At 45.9% G+C, this 12,162-nt stretch overlaps 1 protein-coding gene across 2 annotated transcripts in view; it reads left to right on the forward strand.

Annotated features, from left to right (window-relative positions):
• Positions 1–30: 30 nt before the first annotated feature.
• Positions 31–12,162, forward strand: part of MX1 (MX dynamin like GTPase 1) — a 30,209-nt gene continuing 18,077 nt past the window's right edge. Inside the window, exons 1-8 of one of the 2 annotated variants that reach the window (XM_059921621.1) lie at positions 31–66; positions 1,545–1,634; positions 3,384–3,461; positions 4,191–4,313; positions 8,649–8,841; positions 10,048–10,185; positions 10,932–11,086; positions 11,736–11,874. In XM_059921621.1, coding sequence (XP_059777604.1) covers positions 4,212–4,313; positions 8,649–8,841; positions 10,048–10,185; positions 10,932–11,086; positions 11,736–11,874 — 727 coding nt within the window. In that variant the 5' untranslated portion in view covers positions 31–66; positions 1,545–1,634; positions 3,384–3,461; positions 4,191–4,211. Of the gene's footprint in view, positions 67–1,544; positions 1,635–3,383; positions 3,462–4,190; positions 4,314–8,648; positions 8,842–10,047; positions 10,186–10,931; positions 11,087–11,735; positions 11,875–12,162 lie in introns of those variants that run through there. The other variant, XM_059921622.1, reaches the window with a different exon arrangement.

Consider the following 12,162-nt stretch of genomic DNA (forward strand, 5'->3'; position numbering starts at 1 on the left):
GCGGCGCTCGCGCTGCTTAAAGCCGAAGAGCGGCGGGCGCCTGGCGCCAGTCACTGCACGAGGAAGGTAAGTGTCGCGCTCCTGGGTCTGGGCACCCTCCGCCGGCCAGAGGCGTCGGGATATTTGGGCGGCTGGCTGGGAGTTGAGCGCTCCGGGGTGCGGGTATTGCGCAAGCTAGTAGTAGTAAGAACGATCATGATTATTAGTGATATTGACATGATAATGAATATGATGATGACGATAGTAATAATAATAGCGATGTTGGCTGGGCTCAGAGCACTGCTGATTCTACTTTCCTACCGACACGCTGCTGAGGCTCCTGGGTGATGCATCAAAAACAGTCCTCCACCGCCCCAAACTGGCGGCTTTTCTGCCTGAGAAGGTGGGCACGTGGAGGGGATGGGGGCAAAGAGGGTCTCCGAGGGAGCTGGTTAAGAGGGGCGCACTGCAAAAATTTCACATCCACTGCTGCGTGACCTCCGAGCGCACCCCAAACGGCTGACCAAGCTTCATATATCAGTTTATATTTCCTGCTAAGGAGTGCAAACCAGACAAGTCAGCTGCCCCGGGGGTTTCTTTGGAAGCGCATGCACCAGGGGTCTCCACCAATCCTTCTGAATAGAGGGAGGTTGGAGCGGAGGGTCGCTGGGAGGTTTTGCGTGCCGGAGCCGCCCTATAGGAAGCAAGGGCTGGCCGGAGAGAGGGGGCATGCGCAGAAGTGCCCTGCGCGGAGGACCCTTAACGCGGCGGATGGAGAGATGCCCAGTGTCTGCCTTCCCCGTAGCTTGTGCAGCCGGGTGCGACGGCGTGGAGCCGGCACCCTTAGTCTTCAGGATGGAGGGAGGTAGGACAGCCCTGCGGGCTGACGGAAAACCCAGGCGCTGCTGAGACCTGCACCGCAGCCCTCCTCACCCCGACCCCACCGCGGGTGACCGCAGAGCTGCGCGTGTGGGATCCTTGGAATTATTCAGTCCAATTTTAAATGAAGTTTTTGTCGGAAGTAAGGTCAAGGGATGTCAACCCTTCCCCCCAGCTCCCCCTCAGCTGTGAAGTCCCCAGATGGCTCCTAAAATGTTCATGTCATCTTTCTACTTTAGAAGAGAGCTGCTGGCCAGGAAGTTCCCTACCCGCTGTGGACGTGCCCTCCCCCCGCCGCCCCCCACCCCCTCGCCGCCTCCCCCCCCCCCCCCACCCCGGTCCTTCTTCACTTCTCTTCCGCCCACCTCCCGATACTCGGCTCATCTTGATTTGATAGAGAGCATTAGGTCTAAAGTACAAGATGTTCTCCCTTTTAACCAAATTACCGAGTCTGCGCTCTTTCTCCTCGCTTTGGAAGAGGCCAATAAATTGGGAATGAGGTGTTGGGGGTAAGGAGTAAGGACTTCATTCGGAAAGCTGGGAGTCCGAGAAGACGACAGACCAATGTCCTAGAGAACCCTCTTCCCGGGGTCTGGATGTTAGTTTCTTTTGTAGAACAAAGAGCGGGGAGGTGAAGAGGTAAAGCAAGAAGGCCTTAAATTGTTGCAAATATCTCTTGATTTCAGCCTGACCGGAGGAGGGGGTGTGCTGATTTCTTCTTTCCCGCAGCCATATACAGGTGGGCTGGGTCAGAGTGTTTCCTGTGAGCTGAAAAGGTATTTTCATTTTACATTCAGGCTTGGGGGCCATGATGTTTACTTTAAGCTATAGGCGACATCTCTTTAGTGATTAACTTGTAGCAAAAGGAATAGAATATAAAGGTTAAAAGTAAAAGAAACATCTAATATGGAGTCAGATTTGTTCTTCCCTATTACAATCATAAACAATGTAAATGTCAGTGAGTTTTTGGAAGGCAAAACACTTTGATGAGAAAAAGCAAATCTAAGTCCTGAGAGGATTAACTGGACTGAATTACTTGGGCAGTTTGCAGACCCTGAACCCGGCATTTTCTTGAATTTGCTCGGTAGGTGGCCCTTATTTAGGGCTTAGGAGAGCCAACTCTTCCCTCCCATCCCTGCTCCTCTCTGCAAACTGGGCTGAGGAAGCTTTCTCACAAGGACAGAACTCCCCTGGGCAACCCTTTGATCCCCTCCCCGCCCTCCACTGCAGGGGTTCTCCAGTGACACTGGGGAATGGCATCTGGGTCTGGGAGCCATAGGCAAACTAGCGCTCTGGGAAATCTTAAGGGGGAGGGGGGTGTGGTACAGCCAGCAAGCCACCCCCATGGACAGTGGGAACCTGAGTGGACAGACAGAATGGAAAGAACCCACAACACCTGGGCAGTTTCTCCCCATCCCTCCCCTCCCCAACCTTTGGGGTGAGAGAAGAGCCTGGTGCGGTAACCCCACTAGTGACCAGTGTGGGTGTGCAGGACTGGGGAGATGGGGGCTGGAAAGGAGCGAGATTCCACGTGCTGTGCCCGCCTCGAAGCTCCCTGCAGCCTTGTCTGCAAACACAGGGTATGGGTTAGACGTTTCATGAGCAGTTTGGGGCTTCGGCTCACACGTGGCCAGAATGGGTGAATACGTTCAGCTCAGTTTGACAAGTGCAGCCGGATGCTGAATGTAATGAATAAGTAAAACACTGGTTTTTATTACTGAGATGGCCTTGCTCCTGAGATCCAAACTGATTTTCAAAGATGATCCAAGATAGATACAAATATTTAAGATGTACAGACAAAAGTCACAAGAATTTTGCTTTCAGGGAATGTCATTTGATGAAACAAACAGAAGAAGGGAATTTGTTCACAAAGAACCCACGGTCATGGGGTGCTAGCCCTGGGGACTAATGATGCCACCTGACTGGGTACAGTAAGGTCAACCGAAGTTGTAGTCTCTAACATGGGGCCCCAGCTCCAGCCCGGGACCGCCTGGGCACACGAAGTCTTTCCAAAGGCATGGGAGTGGGTGGTGGTTAGGGAATAGATTTCCAGATTGCCAGATTCCATAAGTACTCTTTAAAATTGATCACCTTTCAAAATCGCTCTTCTCTCACTATACAAAGAACAATGCACACCTCTCCCCCCAATACACTTTTTTTTTTTAGCAACCTTGCCCTTTCAACTGCACCAGTATGGACCCAAAATCATATAGGCCTTGGGGTAGGGTCCCTTGAGAAGAAGCAAGACGAGCATCACACACACACACACACACACACACACACACACACACAAATAAATGTTGATTCAGGCCGTACATTGACAGCAAGGCTCTGTGCCTTATCCATCTACCTTAGAGTTTAAATATTTAAAGTTTACAAAAAGGACTCAGGGAACTGTGAATCTCTTTCAAAGCGCATCCCCCCTTCATTTGCACCATTCTCAACAATGGGGAAGAAACTTGGTGAGTGCTGTTATTTATTCGCCTGGGTTTTGGTCTAATTTGTGTGTTTTGCCTGATTTCAAGGAGGTGTCGGAGAACAGCTCTGAACTTCTGCCGACTAGTCAACGTTACATTGTCAAGTAAAAGGAAGGTATATTGGAGGTAAGTAAGTGCCTTATATTTTTTATAACATTCATTTCAAGTCATAGGAGAAATATTTTCATTTACTTTTATCTAAGATTATTAGATGTGTAAATTTTAATATTTAGAGAATTATGGTCCCAGAAAAAAATTTTAATGAATTTCAAATATATGCGTATGTATTTTCTGGGTGCAGACAAGTATGATAAGGTGGCCAATTAAATGCTTTCAAAAATAAAATGAATGACTTTAAGATCCACTTAGGTGGGGGATATGGAACAAAAATCTGAAGTCAAGGATCAAAAGGAACAGAGTAAAAGACTTGGAGTTCATATTTTATAAAACATAGGTTCGGTGTTAAATTATCATAATATTTAGAATCCCTCATCTACACTGGAAAGAATTTTATAATAATTTTACTTTTAAATGTAAACTTAAAAATACATCATAAATTTCATCCTTTGCCACTATTTAAATTTGTGGTGAAAAAAATTTTTGATGTTCAACCTACAATCATGATGGGAAATACAGAGTTTAAAAAAATCTTTGGAGATCCGGAAGCATATCCTTGAAGACCACTGAGCTGGTTTGGAGCATTTGTCCTCATTTGACACTTGGTTCCTTGGAGTTGTCCTGTCATTTCTTTCTGAGCTCCCACTGTGTCCCAGTGTGTCTCATGGTGGGTTTGGTTCCATGATTGAATGTACCTAGCTTCTGAATTGTGTTAATCCTGATCTACTTGGTTTTAAGCTGACCTGATAAAGGAAGAAGATGGTTCATTCTGACTTGGAAATCAAAGAATCCGATTCACCTCCTGCATCCAGTCATCTGTTACTAAATGGAAATGATGATGTGGTGGGGAAAAAGGAAACAGTAAGTTGATGCCTGAAAACCACTATCCGTGTGGACATGAGCTGTGTCCACTTGCGGGCTGCCCACTGATACAGCGATGCCATTGCTGCCCAGAGATGCCCGCTTCCACATCTCTCTGAGGGCAGGAAGTGGATACAAAGACTCTACTCATTCTGTTTGGGCCCTTCTTGCAGCCAAATGCAGACAGTGTTTTGCCTTAGCTGTTGCCGGTTGGGGTGCAATTTTGGTCTGGAAAACCAGGCAAGGTGCTGATCGGCTAGTGTAAGAATTGACCCCAGGCACTGTGCCCGAGGAGCCCTGTGTTATCACGGGCACACATCATGGTTCGGTCTCGAGTTCAAACCTCTGAGGTGTCACTGTGACACCACCTCACAGTGAAGCCATGTGGTGTCTTTTCTCCCAGAATCGAGACAGTATTTTTGGTGGGAACCAAACTTGGCTTCTGGAATCAATTCAACCTGAATTTGATTCCAGTGCTGACAGTCGCAGCTGTATGATCTTGGGTGGTTATTCTTCCCTTTAGAAGCCCGATTTTCCATCTGTAAAGTCGGAATAATAATAGTATTTACTTTGTGTGGCTGTTGAGAAGAGGTAGAGGCTGGGCACTTAGGAAGAGCTCTGTTTCTTGCTGTCACGTGTTTTAAAACAACAGATCTTCAGCCTCTTTCCAGTTGGCTCCATTTCCATAATCAATGTTTAACAATGTTTTAAACAATATTATAAACTACATTGAAGGACATAGAAAAATAAGAAGGTCCACCCACCTTTCCACCACCCTAATATAACTGTGCTCTCTCTCCTGGCTGTAACTGGCAGGGTAGAGGGCAGGAGGAACTCACAGTGCTCACACCCATATGTTTGGGTGTAGCTTAGCCCTTTTCGGCCTGGTTGGACAGGGGGTGTCTTATGACCCAGCAATTCCACTTCTGGGTGTAGACCTTGGTTCTTGGAGTGTGGTCCCCAGAGAAGCAGCACCAACATCCCCAGGGAAGTTTGACATGCAAGTGATCACCCTCACATATCCTTCCCCCAGACCTAGTGAACTAGAAATTTCAGGGACAGGGCCTACCATCTGTGTTTTAACAGACCCTCCAAGTGATTCTTCTTTGTGCTGAAGTTTGAGAAGCATTTTTCCACGTTCATATAGCATTCTTTCTAAGCAAAACCAGAAACAACACAAGTGCCCATGAGTAGTGGAACGCATACATAGACTGTGGTATGCTCATGCCGTAGAATTCCATACAGCAGTGAAAAGGAATGAGCTAGAGTTCCAGGTATCAAGATGGCTGAGTCTAAAAAACAATGGTGCGGGAGTCCCCCTGGTGGTCCAGTGGTTAGGGCTTGGCACTTTCACTGCCGTGGCCTGGGTTCAACCCTGGTTGTGGAACTGAGACCCTGCAAGCCGAATGGCGTGGCCAAAAAAAAAAAACAAAATTAAAAATAAATAAACAATGGTGAACCCTAGAATCAAGTCACAGAAGAAATATACTATATGATCCCATTTATGTAAAGATCCACAACAGGCAACCATAAGCCATGTATTGTTTAGGGAAAGATGCACGGGTGGTAAAACTGTAATGAAGAGGTAAGGACATTGTTATCACAAACCTGAGAACAGAAGGACCTTCTGGGGGTGAAGTGGTTTTCGGAGGAATGTGCCTGGGGAGGGGTAGATGGAGTGTCTTAAGTACAGGGGATATGTGTTTTCTTAACCCAGGTGGTTGGTACATGCATTTTGACTAACTAGTATTCATGTTTTATAAACTCTCATGAATGCGTGGTATAAAGAAATGAAAACAAAAAGAACCCATAAGGAGGGCTAAGACTGAGGCCACTGATGAGTGTAAAGGTACAGCCAGGTGGGTGCACAGGCACCACGAGTCCTTCTGTGGGGAATCGTGCTCCAAACCTTTCTGAAGTGTTGTTATAGGGAAAAATTGCTCAGGACACTTGTTTAAAAATGGCAAGGAGGATTTTATTCAAGACTATTGCAATAGGGGAGAGAGATTGCGCTCAATGTGGATACAAGGACAAGTGGGGATTTATAGCCCGCGGGCAGGGTGGAGGACAGGAGGAAGAATTACCTAGAGGAATTAGGTTAGGATCAAGGGAGGTGAGGAAGGAACTGACTGGCTGTCAAAGCTGAGGAGCTTCTGGATGAACTGGCTTAGCCCGATTCCTTGCTAAGTCTGGACTCAGTAGGTGAAGGAGAGGCCTAGAGGAGAAGGGGGCTCAAAGGAGCCCCGTTAAAGTTTGGCCAAGGGCATCCCTGTCAGTATGTGTACCCCCTTCTCTGCTGAATTTTGTCAACATTTCCCACGTATGAAATGTTGCGCTCAGGCATTCTGTAAGGCAGTGGTTCTCATCTGGGGGCAGTTTTACCCTTTGGAACACCTGGCAATGTCTGAAGACATTTTGGTTGTCACAACTCAAAGTGACTGGTGAATAGAGGCCAGGGGTGCTGCTACACCTCCTGCAATGCACAGGACAGCCTGACCGCAAAGGCTCATGTGGTCCAAAATATGAACACCTTCTCACGATGCTATAAAACAACTATTCCAGTAAAATTTAATTATATTATAAAGCATACACAAAAATAGGAATTAGAAAAAGGTAAAAGGTAAATTGTTTTTTTCTTATTTTCTTCTCCACTGGGGTTGTTGGTTTTCTTGTTGTTGAGGTTTGAGCGTTCTTTATTTATATATATTCTGGGTACAAGTCCTTTGTCAGATATAAGCTTTGCACACATTGTGCCTTGTCTTTTCATTCTCTTAACGGTCTTTTTTAAAGATTAGATGTTTTAAATTTTGATGAAGTCCAGTTTATGTGTTGGTTCTTTTATGGATTGTACTTTTGGGGCCATATCTAAGAAATCCTTGCCTAATCCATAGTCACGAAGATTTTCTCCTGTGTTTTCTTCTAGAAGTTCTATAGTTTTAGAGTTTGCATTTGGGTCTGTGTTCCATTGTGAGTTAATTTTTGTACATGGTGTAAAACATAGATTCAAGGTCATTTTTTTGCATGTAGATGTTTAGTTATCCCAGTATCATTTGTTGAAAAGGCTACCTTTTTTCCACTGCATTGCCCTTGTACTTTGGTCAAAAACCAGTTGTCCACAAATGTATTGGTTTATTTCTAGATTATGTATTCTGTTCCATTCTCTTTCTCCATTTTTGCATCAGTATCACATTGTTTTGGTTACTACAGCTTTATAGTAATTATGGAAATCAGGGAATGTTAGCCCTCCAACTCTGTTCTTCTTTTTCAAAGTCATTTGACTATTTTAGGAGTATTTAGACTATTTAGATTTTCTGTGATTGTTAATGTAATTGGGCTTGGAAAGATCATTTTGCTATTTGTCTTCTATTTGCCTTGTTCTTCATCTCCTCTTTCCTCTTTTCCTGCCTTCTTTTGAATTAATCAAGTTTTTTTTATGATTCCGTTTTATTAAATAAAACTGTTTTAGGGAATATATTATATGTCCTTAACTTATCAAGTTTACCTTCAAGTGCTAATATACTACTTCATGTATAAGAACCTTACGATAGTATGTGTCCATTTCTTCCCTCCCAGCCTTCATGCTATTTTTATCATGATTTTTAATTTTATCAATATTTTAAACCCCACAATACATTGTTATTTTTGTTCAAATAGTCAAATGTCTTTTAAAGATAATTAGGTAATAAAAAAGCATAGTGGTCACCATTTCTGGTATAAATTCCTTGGTATAGATTAAGAGGTCCATTCAATATCATTTTCCTTTGGCTTGAAGGACATCCTAAACATTTCCTGTAGTACAGGTCTGCTGGTGATGAATTCATTCACTTTTGTACATCCGAAAAGGTCCTTATTCACTTTCATTATTTTAAAAGATATTTTTGCTGGGTAGAGAATTCTAGGTTGATGGTTTTTCTCAGTACTTTAAAAAGGTTGCTCCACTGTCTACTCACTTACTGTATAGCTTCTAGTGAGAAATCTGCTGTAAATCTCATCTTTGTTCTTCTGTACTTATAACATGTTATTTTCCGGCTGCTTTAAACATTTTGTCATTATCACTGGTTTTGAGCAATTTGACTATAATGTGCCTTGATGTAGTTTACTTTATGTTTCCTTTGCTCAGGATTCATTGAGCTTTTTGGATCTTCAGGCTAATAGTTTTCACCAAGCTTGGGAAAAATTTAGCTATTATTTCTTCAAGTATTTATTTCTGTTTTGCCCCCACTCTCTTTTGAGAACTCTGATCACCTGTGTATATTAGGTCGATTGAAGTTGTCCATCTTTGATGGCATGTGACCCGCAGGCTATGATAGAGGTCTCCCACTCTACCTCTTCCAGGGGTCCGAGAACAACCTGTACAGCCAGTACGAGGAGAAGGTGCGGCCCTGCATAGACCTCATTGACTCCCTGCGGGCCCTGGGCGTGGAGCAGGACCTGGCCCTGCCCGCCATCGCTGTCATTGGGGACCAGAGCTCGGGCAAGAGCTCCGTGCTGGAGGCTCTGTCGGGGGTCGCCCTTCCCAGAGGCAGCGGTAAGCTCTGCCGGGCCAGCCTCCTGCAAGCCACAAGGCATCCCGGGGACCAGTGGTTTAAGGGGAGGTCTCTGGGAAGGCCCCCGGGAGGGCAGCTCCCACAGGCCCTGGACAGCTGCATGAGCACTTGCCCTCTATGTTAATCAGCTCAGGCTGCAGTAACAGAGGACCTCAGACTAGGAGCTTAAACAATAGAAATTTACTTCTCACAGTTCTAGAGTCTGGAAGCCCAAGATCAAGGTGTCAGCAGGGTTGGTTTCTCCTGAGGCCTGTGTCCTCGGCTTACACATGACCCTCTTCTCCTTGTGTCCTCACGTGGCCTTTTCTCTATGTGCACCCACGTCTAGGATCTCTTCCTCTTTTTAGAAGGATGCCAGACGTGTTGTTTAGGGCCCCACTCTTATGAGCTCATTGAATGTTAATTACCTCTTTAAAGATATACCCTATCTCCAAGTATAGTCACATTGGGCATTAGGGCTTCAACATATGAGTTTGACATGGTGGCGGGGGGAGGAGACCCAATTCATAACATCCTCTCATCACGTGTTTAGTGTGGATTGTACATAACCCACACTTGTGGAAGGTCTGAGTAAATGCATGTGGGTCCTCAGCCCTGAACACTGTGCACGTGGGTGTCCTTCCTGAGCCCCTTCCTAAGAGGTGACCCTCCATCTGGGAGGTGAAGATTGGTGCTCTGCTTAGTGGTGCTCTTTGAGCTACCAGGCCAAGGATCAGTGAGGGCTCCAGGGAAGAGGGCAGACCTGAGCTGGATCTTGAAATACAGGTCAGATGTGAAGGCGGGTGGGATTTGGAAGAAGTTTACAGTCAGGAGACTGTGGTGAGGTGGCCTGGTGGGGGCAGTCCCCCTTCCTGATAGGAGTGGGGTGTGTGCACTGGGGGATGGCAGAGGACATTTGCAGAAGTTTGGGGCTCCCCACTGCAGTTTGCCACCTGGGCTGATGGAAAACACTGGAGTGAAGAAGGGGGTCTAAAGAAGTGGCTTTCAAGCCAGACACCACCTGAGACATACATTCAAGAGTCACCCCAGATAGAATGTGTCAGAGTGTCAGAGGGTGAGACCAGAAAGTCTACAGTTTTAACAGTCTCCCCAGATGATTATTTAAAAATTTGAGAACCACTGGTCTAAGACCACCATATAGGACTGTTAAGAGCAGAGTATAGAACTGATGGATAATGACCTCCTAGGTATTGTTACAAGATGTCCTCTGGTGCTGAAACTGAAAAAACTTGTGAATGAAGACGAGTGGAAAGGCAAAGTCAGTTTCCGGGACAAAGAGACTGAGATTTCAGATGCTTCGCAGGTGGAAAAGGCAATCAGTGAAGGTAAGTGTCCCATGTTTGTTTGTCATTGCCTATTTGGCTGTCTGGTCAACCGGGTGAAGTGGGTGGGGTCTGCCTGACACCATTCCCACTCTCCCCTTTCTGGGCCTGTCCTGGTCCCTCGGGAACCCTCCCTTCCCTACATCCGGCCCCCAGCTTTCTTGTATTTTCTCTTCTTTTACTCTCATTAAGACCAGTGCTTTGGACAGAATCTGACCTCAGTAATTTATTGTTTAGTATGTAAGTACGTATCTGAGCATAATGTGAATTTTGAAGGTTGTCTCCAAATATGGAGTATTGGTCCCTTATTCAAGGGCTTCCCCATCCCACAGATCTGATGGAAGAGGTATCCGGGTATGGGACCAGGGAACCCCTTCACCTATTAACCTGGTAAAAAGGCATTCCAGTATGCTGACTGGGGCATCACTGAACCCTATTCAGAAATGGGGTCCTTTTTCTCCAAGAGTGGGGTGCGTGTGCTTGCATAACCCTGGTTTAGGCTAATTTATGGCAGGGTTCTGTAAATGCAGACCACAGAGATTACATCATCGATGTGAGACGTCTGAAAGGAGAAACTTAACGCTTGGACTTATGAATGCACTCTCAGAATGGAACTCGTTCGTATGTAGGGGACTCACTGTATGCCTCATCCATGAATCACAGTGGGTGGAAGTTGCTTTCAGAGGATTCACCGTAATGTGATAGTCCATCCTAAGCTCTATTCTGTTTTTTTCCTTCCTCTTCTCTAGCCCAGGTTGCCATTGCTGGGGAAGGCACGGGAATCAGTCATGAGCTGATTAATCTGGAAGTCAGCTCCCCTCATGTCCCGGATCTGACCCTGATAGATCTTCCCGGTATCACCAGGATCGCTGTGGGCAATCAGCCAGCCGACATTGAATATCAGGTGAAAAGTCAGGTTCCATCCTGGCCCGGGCCTTGCGGGGGTGGGGCTGCATTAGAGCATCAGTGAGTCCAGGACTGAGCTTGAAGAGTGGGTATTAGGAGGTAGGGAATTTGGAGAGTGTGATGGTCGAAATCTACTCCGCCAAGCTGGGTGGAAGCTTCTGTGGAAAAAGGCAAACAGGCAAAGCTGGAAATGCATTTTATTTGTGTTTTATGTGGGGACTCCTTTTGGTCGTAGTTACATTTTGTGCCATATCTAAATGAGCACGTGTTAGGAAGGGGTTTTATGTGGGAGGCATAAGAGAGCATTAGCAGCAAGTCTAATGATATTCCTATATCAGTGAATCTCACCCTATGGATTCAAGATTTAGGGAATAGTCAAGCAATTCTTTTGGCATCTTGTTTTTCATTGTGACTGTCAGATTTGAGGTCTTAGGAGATAGTTAAAGAGTTAAGACCTCACAGCTTTCCATGTTTCAGCCACAGAGAACTTAGTTCCTCTGACTTGGGAAGTGCCACCAGGCTTGTGTGGTGGGCTCGTTTCTCCATAGTTGCTTCTTTGGAGAAATACCTCTGGGATTTGGAGGGTCTGAAGCAAGTACAAGGTCAGGACCTGTCTCATCTCTCATACCCTCTCATTTTCTTAACAGATCAAGTCTCTCATCAGGAAGTACATCCTTAAGCAGGAGACCATCAACTTGGTGGTGGTCCCCGCTAATGTGGACATCGCCACCACGGAGGCCCTGCGCATGGCTCAGGAGGTGGACCCCCAAGGAGACAGGACCATAGGTAAGAAGATGGAAGAATCTAGAAATAGTAGGTGGCTTGATAGTGGAAAAGCATCCCTTGAATCCAGTGGGTGCTTCCTGGCACACACGCAAGATGAGACCCTTTTGAGAACACATTGAGGCCAGATGAAATGGGCCACATTTGACTCTTGTTGGCCATGTGTTGGCTTGTAATCCTTGTCTACCTGCTTATAAGAGGCATGGTGGGTTCAGGAGGTGAGGCAAAATCAGAAAGCAGTTATGTCAGTTGACAATGCATTTGAGGTAGAACAACCCATGTGTCCCAGAC

This window comes from Balaenoptera ricei, chromosome 4 (assembly GCF_028023285.1).
Source record: "Balaenoptera ricei isolate mBalRic1 chromosome 4, mBalRic1.hap2, whole genome shotgun sequence".
NCBI classification, from domain to species: domain Eukaryota; kingdom Metazoa; phylum Chordata; class Mammalia; order Artiodactyla; family Balaenopteridae; genus Balaenoptera; species Balaenoptera ricei.